General features: G+C 33.9%; 1 protein-coding gene across 1 annotated transcript; it reads left to right on the forward strand.

Moving 5' to 3' along the window:
• Positions 1-324: 324 nt before the first annotated feature.
• Positions 325-11,862, forward strand: LOC134848651 (uncharacterized). The gene is made up of 5 exons (XM_063866168.1): positions 325-398; positions 9,913-10,033; positions 10,261-10,382; positions 11,174-11,392; positions 11,807-11,862. The coding sequence occupies exons 1-5, from the start codon at positions 368-370 to the stop codon at positions 11,860-11,862; spliced, it is 549 nt and encodes a 182-aa protein (XP_063722238.1). The 5' UTR covers positions 325-367.
• Positions 11,863-12,850: the final 988 nt, after the last annotated feature.

A 12,850-nucleotide genomic window follows, 5' to 3' on the forward strand; every position in this document is an offset into this window, starting at 1 on the left:
GGAGCCAAACATGGCCCGGGGAAAACCGAGGTTAAGTGTTGAAAGGGTTAAGTTTGACTTCTTGAATCATTCAAAGAGACAATGACTGTTTTCTAGAGAGCTAATGTATTATTTTTCCTAGGTCTCAAATTGAATAATAAAATGAATTATAAATAAAGACTAGTCTACAAAACTAATTAGCCCACCGTCAGTTTCCAAGTGAATTCATTTGTAATTTTCTAAGGCATGGTTTGTATAAGACAGCCCGGATCGAGGTGCTCACTTTGTTTGGACAGTCTCCGCCAAAACTCGGTTTATTTCGACCATTCTCGACCAAAAGTCGTTACGTCTCCACCAAAAAATAGGCTCGACCCCAGCAAGATTTATTATGACAGAATTTGTTTCAACGTTCAAACCACGTGAGTTATCCAAATTTAAACGTTATAATTTCGACTTTTTGAGTAACTTCTTATGGTTTTTTAGCAAAAATAAATTTTTATTTGCGATTTGAATATTTTGTAGGGATGTAACTTTCTTGAGCTATATTTTTTAGCTTCTTTTGGATAATTGATTTGCAGTTTGAGCCGAAACGTAATAAAAATTATGTTGATAATTGAAAGAAGTTTTTCTTTTTGACTCCAAATTACCGCGGAACAATCGATATGTTTCGACCGTCCTTGCGGTTTGTTTCGACCGTGCTCAAGATATTTCGACTGTGCTTGAGGTATGTTTTGACCGTGCGCGAGATATGTTTCGAATTGATGCTCAACTCAAACCCCTGTCTCGACTACTCTTTTTCGGAAAGACGAAACAAGTGAGCACCTCGACCCGGGAGGGTGACAAAACAACAATTGTATTTCAACCACTAAATAAAGGTTGTTAGCGTGACTTATATAGAATGCACAGTTAATAGATGACCAATTTTGACCTATTTGACTGACTGATTTTAGATAGACGGTTTTGATTTCTGAAAACCACAAGGAAGTTTCTTAAAAGTCAACTTAGACATACTAAATGGATATATTAGTTTTTCAATAAATTTCCGTATTTTATTTGGAGATATTTAGTCATGCTGAAAAGCCCAAGAAGTTTTCAGTTTTTTTCTTGTGAAACTTTTTTTTAAAGAGAATGTACAGAAAATTAATAATTAATTCCATATATTTTCAATTGCAGTAATCATGAAATTTTATGTGAAATAATTTATACCTGCATCATTTCAAATACTTTCTGAACTTGCATTTTGGCAATTATGTTCCTATTGAGCAAAAATAAGTTTCCATTTAGCAAACGTTTCTGCCTTGTACAATTTCTTCAAGTGTCTAATCTGAGGTCGTTAAAAGCACGGCATAAAATTCTCCAATATGTAAGTAATAGAGAAGCAACAGCCATTCAATTCTTCATGAAAATTATGAACAAATTGAGACACGCAGTCATGAAAAGAAAAATTATCGTGGTACAAAAAAGGCTGCTGTTTATCTGTTGTGAAACACATGCAAAAAAACACGCATGCTTGAAAAAAAGTACGCCAACACAAAGTTTTTTTCTAATTTGTTTGGCTTGCTTGATCAAAGAAAGCACAACATTATCTTTAACACTCTAATTTTTTGTAGACAAGCAACAGCTATATAAATCATCGAGAAAATTGAGACACGCTGTGCAAAAAATTGAGACACGCCGTGTCGAGATGCGAACAAAGTCCGAGATGTAATATAAACTGTTGCTTATCTGGAATAAAATACGTGTCAAAAAATCGAAGCTGACACACTCATTTTTTGAATTTTGAATTTTTTGAAATTTTAAAAGATTGAAATTTTGCTTTAAGTTTTCGAAAAAGGCACGGACACCTGCTGCACACATGACGTTTGTTTTATTTAATTGTTTGTACCGGTACAGAGAAGACATTACAAAGTTCCATCATAAGTGGTAAATTAGAATAAGGAATTGAAAAAAAGTGCTCTTATCTCTAAGTGACTTCAAACAGTCCAATATAGCAAAAAAACATGTGTTTAGTATGTTTTTGTCCGATATTTGAAAACTTGTGCAATAATTGAAACTTTAGTGGAATATTTGTAAAACTAGTGCAATAATTGGAACACTTGTGCATTATTCGAAACTGCGTGTCTTGATTTTTTCACAAAATTTGTCGTTGTGATATATTGCCGTTGCTTATGTAATACCTAAACCACTGGAAAACAAAACTTTCATGCAGCGTTAACAGTTAGAAAAAATGCAAGCCCAGTTACTGATGTTTTTGCCCAGTCGATTGTGATCTTCCTGTTATTTTAATGAACGCAAAAGTCCATTTTTTCCTAATCATTTTGGCATCTAATGAAGTAAGTAATCACCTATTTTTTCTGCTTTTCTGGTGTTCATACGACATAGCAAACTTTTAAGTATTTGGTAACTTAGAGTTGAACGTTTCAAACCAACTAGACATCCATAGGCGTGATATTTTCAGCAGCCAGTCATAGAACTAATTCAAAATTTGTTTTTTGATCCAGGGGCGGAGCTATGACTTTCTCGAAGGGATATTTTTTATTCTTTTCGTCTTGGATCTCGCAATTTTGTTGTTTTTTTTTTAGTTAAGGCCCCATTTTGACCAAATTTTGCTGCAAGATAACTGTTGAAAAAAAAAACAGCTAAAAAAGGCGTATTGAGGCAATTATTAAAAAACGTTGACAAAAAATTTGGCAACAGAGGCGCGTTTATGAAATTTTTAGTAACAGTTAATTGAAAATGAATGTCTTAAAATAGTATCAAAAGAAGGTGCGCGGTCGAAACCCTGAGGGGAAGGGCATCCGCCCAAACCCCCTGGCCGTCCTAAGTCCGCCCCTGGTTTGAACGACCAAAAACCATATAAACATCCTTTTTATTAATCTTCTTAAAACTGGATTACCTTTTTTGTTTTTTTTTCTCTGATAGTTTTTTTCAGTTTTTTTAAAGTGAATATTGCTGTTAACATTCTAGAAAGAGCATTACCCTTTAAAAAATCAGCTTTTAAGAGTTTACTACTTTATCCAATCCGTCTGGCTGTTTAGTATATCCAATAATTCCTATACTTTTTATTAAATTTACAGAAGTTTCGTCAAAAAAGCCGAAAAACATCACTAAAAATGTATTTCTTACCGATAGCTTTTAATTCAAATCAGCTAAAAATTTTCAGCGTGAATGGAAAACTGGAAGAAACTATTCATAACCTCTATAGTGTTATCAGTTATAACAGGTGAGAAAAAACCTTTTAACCTCAATTATCGTAATTTAAATCAGGAGCAAAACCCAGAATGATGCCAGAATAGGCGGCTTAATTTGGGCACCTCTAGGTGGAAAAATTCAGCTCGCAACGTTATTTTTTCACAACGACTGATTAAAAATACTAGAGAAAAAAAGTAACGCAACTAGAGAAAATAAAAACAAAAATGATAGAAGATTTTTGAAAATACAAAAAGAAATTGGTTACGTTGGTTGCGAAACTGTTAGTTTTTCACCTAGGTAGTTATATACCTAGTTTTTATCTAAAAAATCCAAAAAAAAAATTGAGACATTTAAAAAATAGCATGAATTTCAAAGCGCTTATTGAAAAATTTGAAGCAATTTCTAAGCCGAGCGAGAAAATGTGATGTGAAGTTGCATCTCTTAAAATTGAAACAAAATTTTTTTTTACTAACTGTTTTTTTTAACTAACGGATCAAAATGTACGAAGTTTAATGTACGTTTGATGTAAGGGTCTCACTAACTGGCAGACTCCAATATTTTTTTAGAACGCTGACTCAATACTTCTAATTACAGATGAAGTCCTAAAAAAAACTTCAGACACCAGATTTTATCGACAAGAATTTTCTAGAAAACTCAATTTTTTTATTGTTTTTGTATCTTATAGCCAAAAATTCTACTTCTGGAAGTTTTGGCCATAAATAACTGTTCCTCATGCATCGGCGGCAATGTTCCCGCTTTTTTAGGTCAAACTGAAAGTGGTTTTGTGCTTTTTGAAAAAGGTATGGATCTTTTTCATGCTTTTCAATGCGCGATGCGTACATCTCAGAAAATCAACTGCTAAAGAGCATTTTATTGTAAATTACAATTGCCAGGAGCAGTTTTATTCTGATCTAAACTGGCTACTACTCGTCAAAAACAACACATTATGTATCTATTCTCCAATTTGTAGTTTTGAATCATATACTGGAGAAGGAACCGGAACCAAACACTTTGTAGGACTTCGTTGATTTCCCTAAAGAAAACTTTTAGACATGAACTAATTTTCATTGTCAATCTATATAATAAAACAACGAGTTTGACCAAAACAAAACCTAGTTGATTACAAATAATTTGAAAAATGTACCAAATTTAATGTACCCTTGTTATAAGGGGTTCATTATTATCTGAAGTTTATTTTAGTACTTCATTTGTAATTAGAATTACCAAGTCAGATTTTTAGTTTCATGTAGAGACTTGCATCCAGAACATTAATTTTCAGAACTTCATATTTTACATCCAATTTTTGTTCCTAATGTTGAAAAACATCCCCTACAAAAAATTTACCCCTAATGCTTGGCTTTGTTTGTCACGAAATATAAAAAAAACTAACCTGCTTTCGAGTTTTTTGTGGGATGAAACCTACACGAATATGATAATCTGCGCATGTGGTTAGACTAATCATCAAAGTAAATACAACAAAACCAGTATTTTTTCCAACTTCAGAGAACTTTTGATGACATTGGTTTAGACAGCACCCAAATCTATCGCGAGATCCTGTCTGCGAAAAAAAAAACAAATTGATTATTCCAAAAATTATGATTTTTCCAAGGTCAGAGAAACTTAAATATCATTATAATCGATGTCTGTACTTGAGATGATTTGTATTTATTCGTAATGGGCCAATTTTCATTGCGTATTAACCACCGACGCAACTTTTTTTCTGGTATTGTGCGATCTTTCGAAATTTCACACATACAGAAAAATAAAAAAAGAACAGCCTTACAAGGGCAAAATCACACTATTTATAAATTAAGTCTAAGACCCGTTTATTCAAGTACAGATAGTTCATTATGATTGTAATTAAGTTTCCTGCAAATTTTGATGTATTAATTTGTTTTATTTTTTATACTTCCAGACTACCAAAAAAACGTCGTTTTTGGTCCTCGATGAAAATTCGACACTAGATGTGAGTTGTGGTCAATTAATCCGGGCATATTTTGTTAAACTAATATCATTTAAAGCTATCTGGAAATGGAAAAAACACTGGTTTCATTGTATTAAATTTGATTAGTATCCATTTTCAAGCGCAGACTATCATATTCGCGTTAGTTTTCATCTCGCAACAAAAATTAGTATGCTGTTTTTATTTTCTATTTCGAGGACAATCGCTCAACGTACTACTTTAGGGGGCTAAATATGTGATATTTTAAAAGAAAACGAGGATACTTTGGACAAAAATTGCAAAAATCTGATGTAGAAATGTGAAGCTCTGTCAAACTTTATTCTGGATACAAATCTACAAATGGATATAACAGACAGTAGATTTAACTGTCATGTGCTAGCTGAAAAAGTCGTTAGCAGAATATTTTTTATCGTTTCTCTTTTATGGCCAAAAAATTCTTCCTCTGGCATGTTTTCTGACCATCGCCAATTTTCCGCCTGCAATGGCTATTTTCCCTCGTTTCACATCTCAAACTAAATCTATGTTTTTGTTGCTTTTTTTTTCAAAAAAGGCAGATTTTTTTCATGATTTTCAATGCGAGATGTCTAAACCTGAGAAAAGCAACAGTTAAAAATCATTTTGCCGTAAGATACAAATGCTGTTCACTATGTTTACTCAACAAAAACAACACATATTGGGCATGTATTCTCCAATTTGAAAGTGTGCATCATCTACTGGGGAAAAATTAGTACTTCGAACTAAAGTAATACGCTAGACTAAAGTCAGTTTTTGTGCCAAGTACTAAAAAAAACTGAAAAAAAAGAAGCTTACAGCGTCAAATCTAAATGTCAAGAAGGTAGATTTTCAGGAACGACGATGGTGATTTGGGCTTTGCTTAGCCTTTTGCTTTTGCTTTTTCAATAAATAGGATTATTAATTGTCTCAGTCAAAACGTAAAATGTTTTTGAATTGTAGAATTTAGGTTTATAGCTAGCTAGTTGGAATACTTTTTTCTCCAATATATTATCATTCTTCATTGAAGTTTCTGTTTGAAACTGAAGTTTTCAAATAACTTTTTCCATAGATGTCTATACCAAAGTTTTTTCGAAGCGCAACTACTAGTTTCCTCATTGGCTAGTTTTTGGTTACAGTCGATCAGTTGATAATAACTGGTTTCAGTTTTCTGTAAAGAGTGCTGCAATTTTCTATTTCCCGAGTTGAGCAAAAATGCTTGTCATACAAGTTTCATATAAGAAAGAAAATTAGCATAAAGTTTTGTACATTCCATATGTACAAAAAATGTGAAAAATTTTTACAACAAGCGTTTTTTCTTATGGAAATTTTATGAAAAGCAAAGACTTCGTAACAGAAGAAACCCCATTGGTTAAGGGGAAGAAATCTCACAGTTACTCGCACTTGAGCAGAAACCTCCACAGCGCAACCTACATAATCCGTTGCACTGTTATTAAACCTCCTTCGGGAGTGCTACACTGTTCTATTTCACGCAATGATCAAAAATGCTTGTCATAAAAATTTAATTTTGGAAAATACTTCATCATAAACTTTTGTACAATATCATACACACACAAACTGTGAGTAAACTCTACGACAAATTATGTTTTTACTTATGAAATTTTTCTGATAAGCAAGGATTCATTATAATAAGAAACCCTATTGGTTCAGTGAAAGAAATCTCACAGAATCTCACAGTTAAAAAGTGAATGTATAAGTTAATTCTGAGTGAACTATGAAATTTTTTTTTTCATACAATTTCTGATCAAGAGCAAGTAACTGTGAGATTTCTTCCCCGTAACCAATGGGGTTCTTATATTAAAAAAAATTGCTGTTCATAAACTAATCATGAATAAAGAAATGCGAGTCGTAGAGTTTTATCACAATTTTTTGTACATATGGAACTGTACAAAATTTTATTTGGAAACATCACTTTTTAAACGAAAACTACAATCAAGAATGATAATACACTGGAGAAAAAAGAATCTCAACCAGCTAACTAAAAAAACTAAGTTTCGTAGATCAAAAACAATTTCAATATTAGCGAGTTGTAGCAATTATTCGTCTTAATTAAAATTGGAAAAAAGCTAATAAGGAAATAGTTGGAATGCTATAGCAAATGAACTTGCACGCGTGGGGTGCTGCAAATTCAGCCGAGAAGACTTCAAGCCGGATCGTAAAAATAAAAAACTCAAGACAAAAGTAATCTTTAAATACTACGAGTCTGCAACGAACATTTGTAGATGTTTGTACAAATATTTAATGGCTTCCCGCAGCTAAGAAAAGTGAAAAAAATATATAATGGATTTTTGTGGTCTAAAACATTGTCAATATAATTGATTCCCATGACAGGCTTAGACAACAAAATTGGACAAAAAATGGGTTTGAATCCATTTTTTTGGCAAAAACATAATACATGGTAAATCATTTGAAATTCTCTATGATGGATTATAAAAGTACAAAATCATAATAAAATTGATTTTTTCCACTTTATTTTTGTTTCGTGTCGTGCAGAATTTCTGTATTTATTTACAAATGAGTAATGCAAAATCTTTGCAAAGTGAGTGTACGTCCTGTTCCTTTTCTGAACTTAAGAACAAATTGTAAAAAGATTACCTGGACCTCTCCCCCCTCCTAACTTTTGGCCCTTTGCTCCCTTACAAACCCCATTCCAACTTTTGCCTCCCCACACTTGCCTCCCCCCACCTGGCCTTCTGGGACCCCCCCAACGCTGAACCACCCCCACTCCACCTGAATCACCCGACGCCCGCACCTGAACCAACAACCTCCCCCCCCCCCATCCACTTGAACCAAACCCTCCCCCACTCACCCTCTGATCCGATTCAGGTATGGTGAGTGCGGGGGGGGGGGGGGGGGTGGTAGGTTCAGTTGGGTTCATTTGGTGGAGGGGGTTGGTTCAGGTGGGGGTAGGGTTGGGATTGGTTCAGGTGGGGGATGGCGGGTGTAAGAGTACAAAGGGGCGCAAAGGGGCAAACATTGGAGGGAATTGAAGCGGGCAATTATTGAAAGGACCGAAATTCAGCTATTGAGTGGCATAAAAACTAAACAAAATTATCAAATTTTTTAAATTAAAAATAAATAAAGAAAAGAATTTAATTGCGTTGAAAATCGCACCTCAAAAAAGTGAGAAAAATCGATTATAATTGGTTTTTCACTGTCAATGTCCGCAAAACTGAAAAAAAAATCAATATAATGGATTAAGAATGGATTTTGTTTCCTCGAAAAATATTAACTTTACAATCCATTTCTAATTGATTGGAATCGATTCTTTCTCGTTTTTTGTGGACACTGACAGTGAAACTCAATTATAATCGATTTTTATTCATGGAAATTCAGCGCGGGATTTCACATATTTTGAGCAAATGTTGGAAAATTAGGACAGTCAAAAACCAAAAACATATCGAATGAGTTTTTATACTGTTTGTTTTATGCATTTCAAATAACGGCTGTTTCACTAAACAAAAACCATACTTAATGTGTGCTTTGTTTGGAGCAAAGGGTTGTTACAAGCTGAACTTTTAACTTTTTTTTTCCATTTTTACGTCATAACTATCAAGTTTGGCATGTGTAGAATTATTGGAAAAGTTTGAATTATGGCATGAAATCCTTTCAGCTGGAAAACCCGTCGGCTTGTTGTCCTAGTCCTGCTTGCATGCTTTGTCGTGTTAATGAAGTCGTTATGTGAAACAATCAAGTTGAAATATTCGTTAGGTAACATTATTCTTCGTTGAAATTAAAATACTGATTTTCTCCAAAAACGTTTTATTAAAAGTTGTGCCGATCTATATTTTTCTCGAGGAGAAATTTTTTTTTTAAATCATAAGTTTTGAATTACTTTTTTATTGATCAAATTAACTAACAATTTGTCCAAAAACCTAAAAAGATAAATTTATTTAAAATTGTTTAAACTTATTCTCTTGAATTTTATACACTGCAGTTAAAGTTTTTCACTAAATAAAACCAAAAATGACGTTTTTATGCAGTTATTGGATGATTTGGACCAACAAATTGTTTTTTTGACGCGTTTTTTTTCCTAAAAATTTAGTATAAATTGTAGCCAATTGGAGCCCAAAAAGGCGACTCTTTGAGTGGGAAGAAAACCAAATTCTTTTAAGGTGGGAGGCGTCTGGAAATGTACATATTATTTCAAGTCAACCAAATTTTATTGAACTATAACTGAATGCCTCTTTGCTTGTTAAACGCTAAAAGAACTATTTTCATCATACCTTACTTTTCCAATTTTTTTAATTATAAATCGTAGTTATTTATAAAATGAGTTTTATTTTTTCGTTTTTATGCGTAATTGAGTTTTGTGTTTCCGTTTTTTTTCCATTCAAAATTTTAATGAAGCAATAAGACACCAGAAATTTTTGCTGGCTGATTTGAAACTTGAAAGGTAGCGGGTAGCCGTGCGAAAAAAAAATATTATAATAAACTAACTTTTTTAAGTAGTTAAATAAAAATTTTTATTTGATTATGCTTTTTTGCGTGACGGGATAAAACTCTGTTAAAGACGCGGAATAAAATTTAAAGCTAGACGAAGAAAATTGTAAAAACTTTCTACAACCTTTTTTATTTAGCTCGGATTGCTAGGTGTAGACTAAGTAATACGAACTCTTCCAGAACTATAATCGAAACTGTTTTCAATTTTTTCTGCGCAGCAAACAAAATCTTAAAACTTGTGGTTTTTGCCGAAATGAACTAAGTTTTGATTCGGCGGATTTTACTGAAAACAACACTTATTTTCATGACTCATTCTCATTTAGGGTTTTGCGGATTCATGGCACAAATTGACTTTGTGTTTGTGGCGTATGCCGAAATTCCAAACAAAGGGCGTTCCTTCTTCAAGTGTGGGTTTTGGAGATGGTGTTCAAGTTCGGACGCAAGGTTGTTACGTAATCATAGTTTGTTGATGGTATTATGATATAATGAAAATTAAATTGAAGTTATTGTTATCATTATCTTCTGATTTAAACTAAGCACAAAACTTGGATTCCGATACTTTCTACTACTTCGAATAAAATAAAGGATTTCGAATATGCATGACTGACTATCTTTACATTCGCAATCTTTTTTCCTCAATTTTTGACAAATAATGATTTTTTTTTTCACAGACAAACGCCTGAATTCGAGGAAGATGGGAAAAAACCGGCCCCATCCCCTCCCGCCGGCGCCGGGTCCAAGAAGGAAGATACCCACTCCGGCTTCTGGGGCGAAACGTGTGGTTTCATCACAGGTAACGTGAAGCGTTCAAGTGTCTTATGAAAGTAATAATTATAATGAGGATGTTTTGATCTTTCGGACTTCTTTTTATTTCGCCATTTTAGTCTAATGAACAACATGAAATAAATATATTATACAAACAGAGGATTTTTTTTTTCAAACTTGAACAGCTTAAGACAATTTAGGCGCGAGTAAAATAACTCGCAAACGAGCCGTTGATTTTTGTACGGAGAACCACTGAGGTGTTTAGTTCCTGAAGTCTTATAAGAGAAGAAATAAATTGAGCAGGTCAGCCTCTCAATAAAATTCGCTTTGAGAGTCTTAAGAGAAGTCTTCGAGTGGACTGAACAATTTTTTTTTAAATTGTTTTAAGATACTTGAACTATTATGAGATTATGTTATTAGATTGTTCAAATCATAATTACTGAGGTACAAAGGCACTTAGCATAGTGGAAAGGCATTAACTTTGAAATCGTCAGATCGTGAATTCGACCCCATGGCAATGATAGTGTGTGAGGACGAGCTCTCACTTGACCTCTAGCTACAAGTCTACCACTGCCTGTCCCTTCGGGTGCAAAAACGGTACGACGTTAAAGTTCTAGGCGCAAAAAAACGACCTTGAGTCGCAACAAAATATCACAGTCTGGAATGTGGGGAGATAATACAAATAAACTATTCTCGACAGAACTGTTCAGGCGTACTAATAGCGATGCACAGGAACCACATTATATTGATGTTTTACAAATAACTATATACATGATAAAATATGATTTTTGCTTAAGTTACTTTTTAAAAATGTTTCAGACCTGTATGACCCAAAAGATAGCAAACCAGATATTGGAGGGCGGGATTTCTCGCGTAACCTGTTCCGACACATGAATCTAGCAGGAGCAATCCCAATTATGATCGGAGCTTCCTTTGCATTTGCATGTGCGGGCCAGTGCTTCATGCAGGTGGTGGCAATTCTGGATCGAAAGAAATGCGGACTGAAAGCGCTGAATATCACAACTGCAACACTAGCTGGTATAATAATGATAATAATAATAATAATAATAATAATATTAATAATAATCAGATTAAATCCACACTCGCGGATTCATTCAGGGTAGAGGATTTTCAAAACAGTAATTTGTTATTTCTTTTCCAAAGTTGAGCAATTTGTCTTAATGAATCAGCTTCTCAAAAACACTATACAGACCCTTCTTTGCAACCATCTTTAGCTCCCTGGAAAAGTTTCAAAAAATGGACCAAAATGTCCGTTTCAAAGTTTTTGAAGAATGGATTGTCAAAAAAGAAAGAGCCAAAGGGAGGACCCGCCCCTTCACGACCGCCCTAAATCCACTTCCGGAATAAATAGTTATTTTCAGTCTTATAATTGAAAAAACAAGTTAAAGCATAGTTTACAATTTTGTTTCAAGACTGACAGATTGTCTTTAGACCCATTTTCAAACGTCTCTGACTCGAACCCTGAAACTCCTAACCCTAGTTTTTGAAATAACTTAACACCAACTATTAAGACTTAAATACAACAATACAAGTTTTGAAACAATAGTCGCTAACCTGACCTGATTTAAGTTAGAAAAGAAAATCCAAATATATCATTTCAGTAGTTTGCACTTTGTTGGGGGTGATCATGATGAGCATTCTCTATTTCGGCGCCATTTCAACCTTCTCAGCGAACGCGAGCGACAAAAGTGTCTCGGATATGTCAAACGCCGAGCTGGCTATTCTGGAGAAACACGGCTACGCGTGGAGTCAGGCGTCGAAACAGTCGGCCTCCGGAAGCTGGGTTTTCGGATTTTGTTGGTTCGGATTGGCATCTGCAATCGCATCCTTAATCACAACATGTCTTGCTTGTTTTTGTTGTTCTGATAAGTAGAATTTAAAATATTTTAACTTAATAGATGATGATACTCGATAAATGAACAGTCTGATAATTATTTGTTAATTGAAAATGATAAGAAGAAAAAAATTATGATGAGATAATACTATATAAACCAGGAGTAATTTCCAACAAAGTGCTCAAATGAAAGCAGAAGGATTGTGCTGTCTAAAAAAGCTCAATTCATTTCTGCACAAAAGCATTCCCGGACCGAGCTGCTCGAAATGTTTCGAAAAAATGAAAATTAAATCACTCAAATCATTCAATTTAAGTCAGGATAGTCAGAGCACCTATATTTATGGCTTTTTAATGGATTTTTTGCTGTTTTTTGTGAATGAAGTTTGGCGATTTTCCAGTTTTTTTCTGCGGTGACGGTCAATGTATCCCCATGATATCAAATAGACCCAACATAATATACATATTTAGTGGTTCAATCTCCGTGCAGTCGATCTTGACGCTTTCATTATTCCATTATTCCATTATGGCAGGTACAAAATCGATCAAACCGATCAATACATCTCAATTTTTGGTCAAAAATGTCAAAGCATACGAGCCCCTCGATCCCGTTTGCAAATAAATTGCTGTTGAAATTTTTTAAT

The sequence above is a fragment of the Symsagittifera roscoffensis genome, chromosome 6 (assembly GCF_963678635.1).
Source record: "Symsagittifera roscoffensis chromosome 6, txSymRosc1.1, whole genome shotgun sequence".
Taxonomy (NCBI): Eukaryota; Metazoa; Xenacoelomorpha; order Acoela; family Convolutidae; genus Symsagittifera; species Symsagittifera roscoffensis.

What these genes read in the sequence shown, in the direction of transcription:
- LOC134848651 (XM_063866168.1), top strand. Translation starts at nt 368, where the DNA reads ATGACAGAATTTGTTTCAACGTTCAAACCAC. An exon ending in TGTTTCAACGTTCAAACCAC is followed by an intron (nt 399 to 9,912) that starts GTGAGTTATCCA and finishes ATTCTCATTTAG; the next exon opens with GGTTTTGCGGATTCATGGCA. An exon ending in AACGTGTGGTTTCATCACAG is followed by an intron (nt 10,383 to 11,173) that starts GTAACGTGAAGC and finishes AAAATGTTTCAG; the next exon opens with ACCTGTATGACCCAAAAGAT.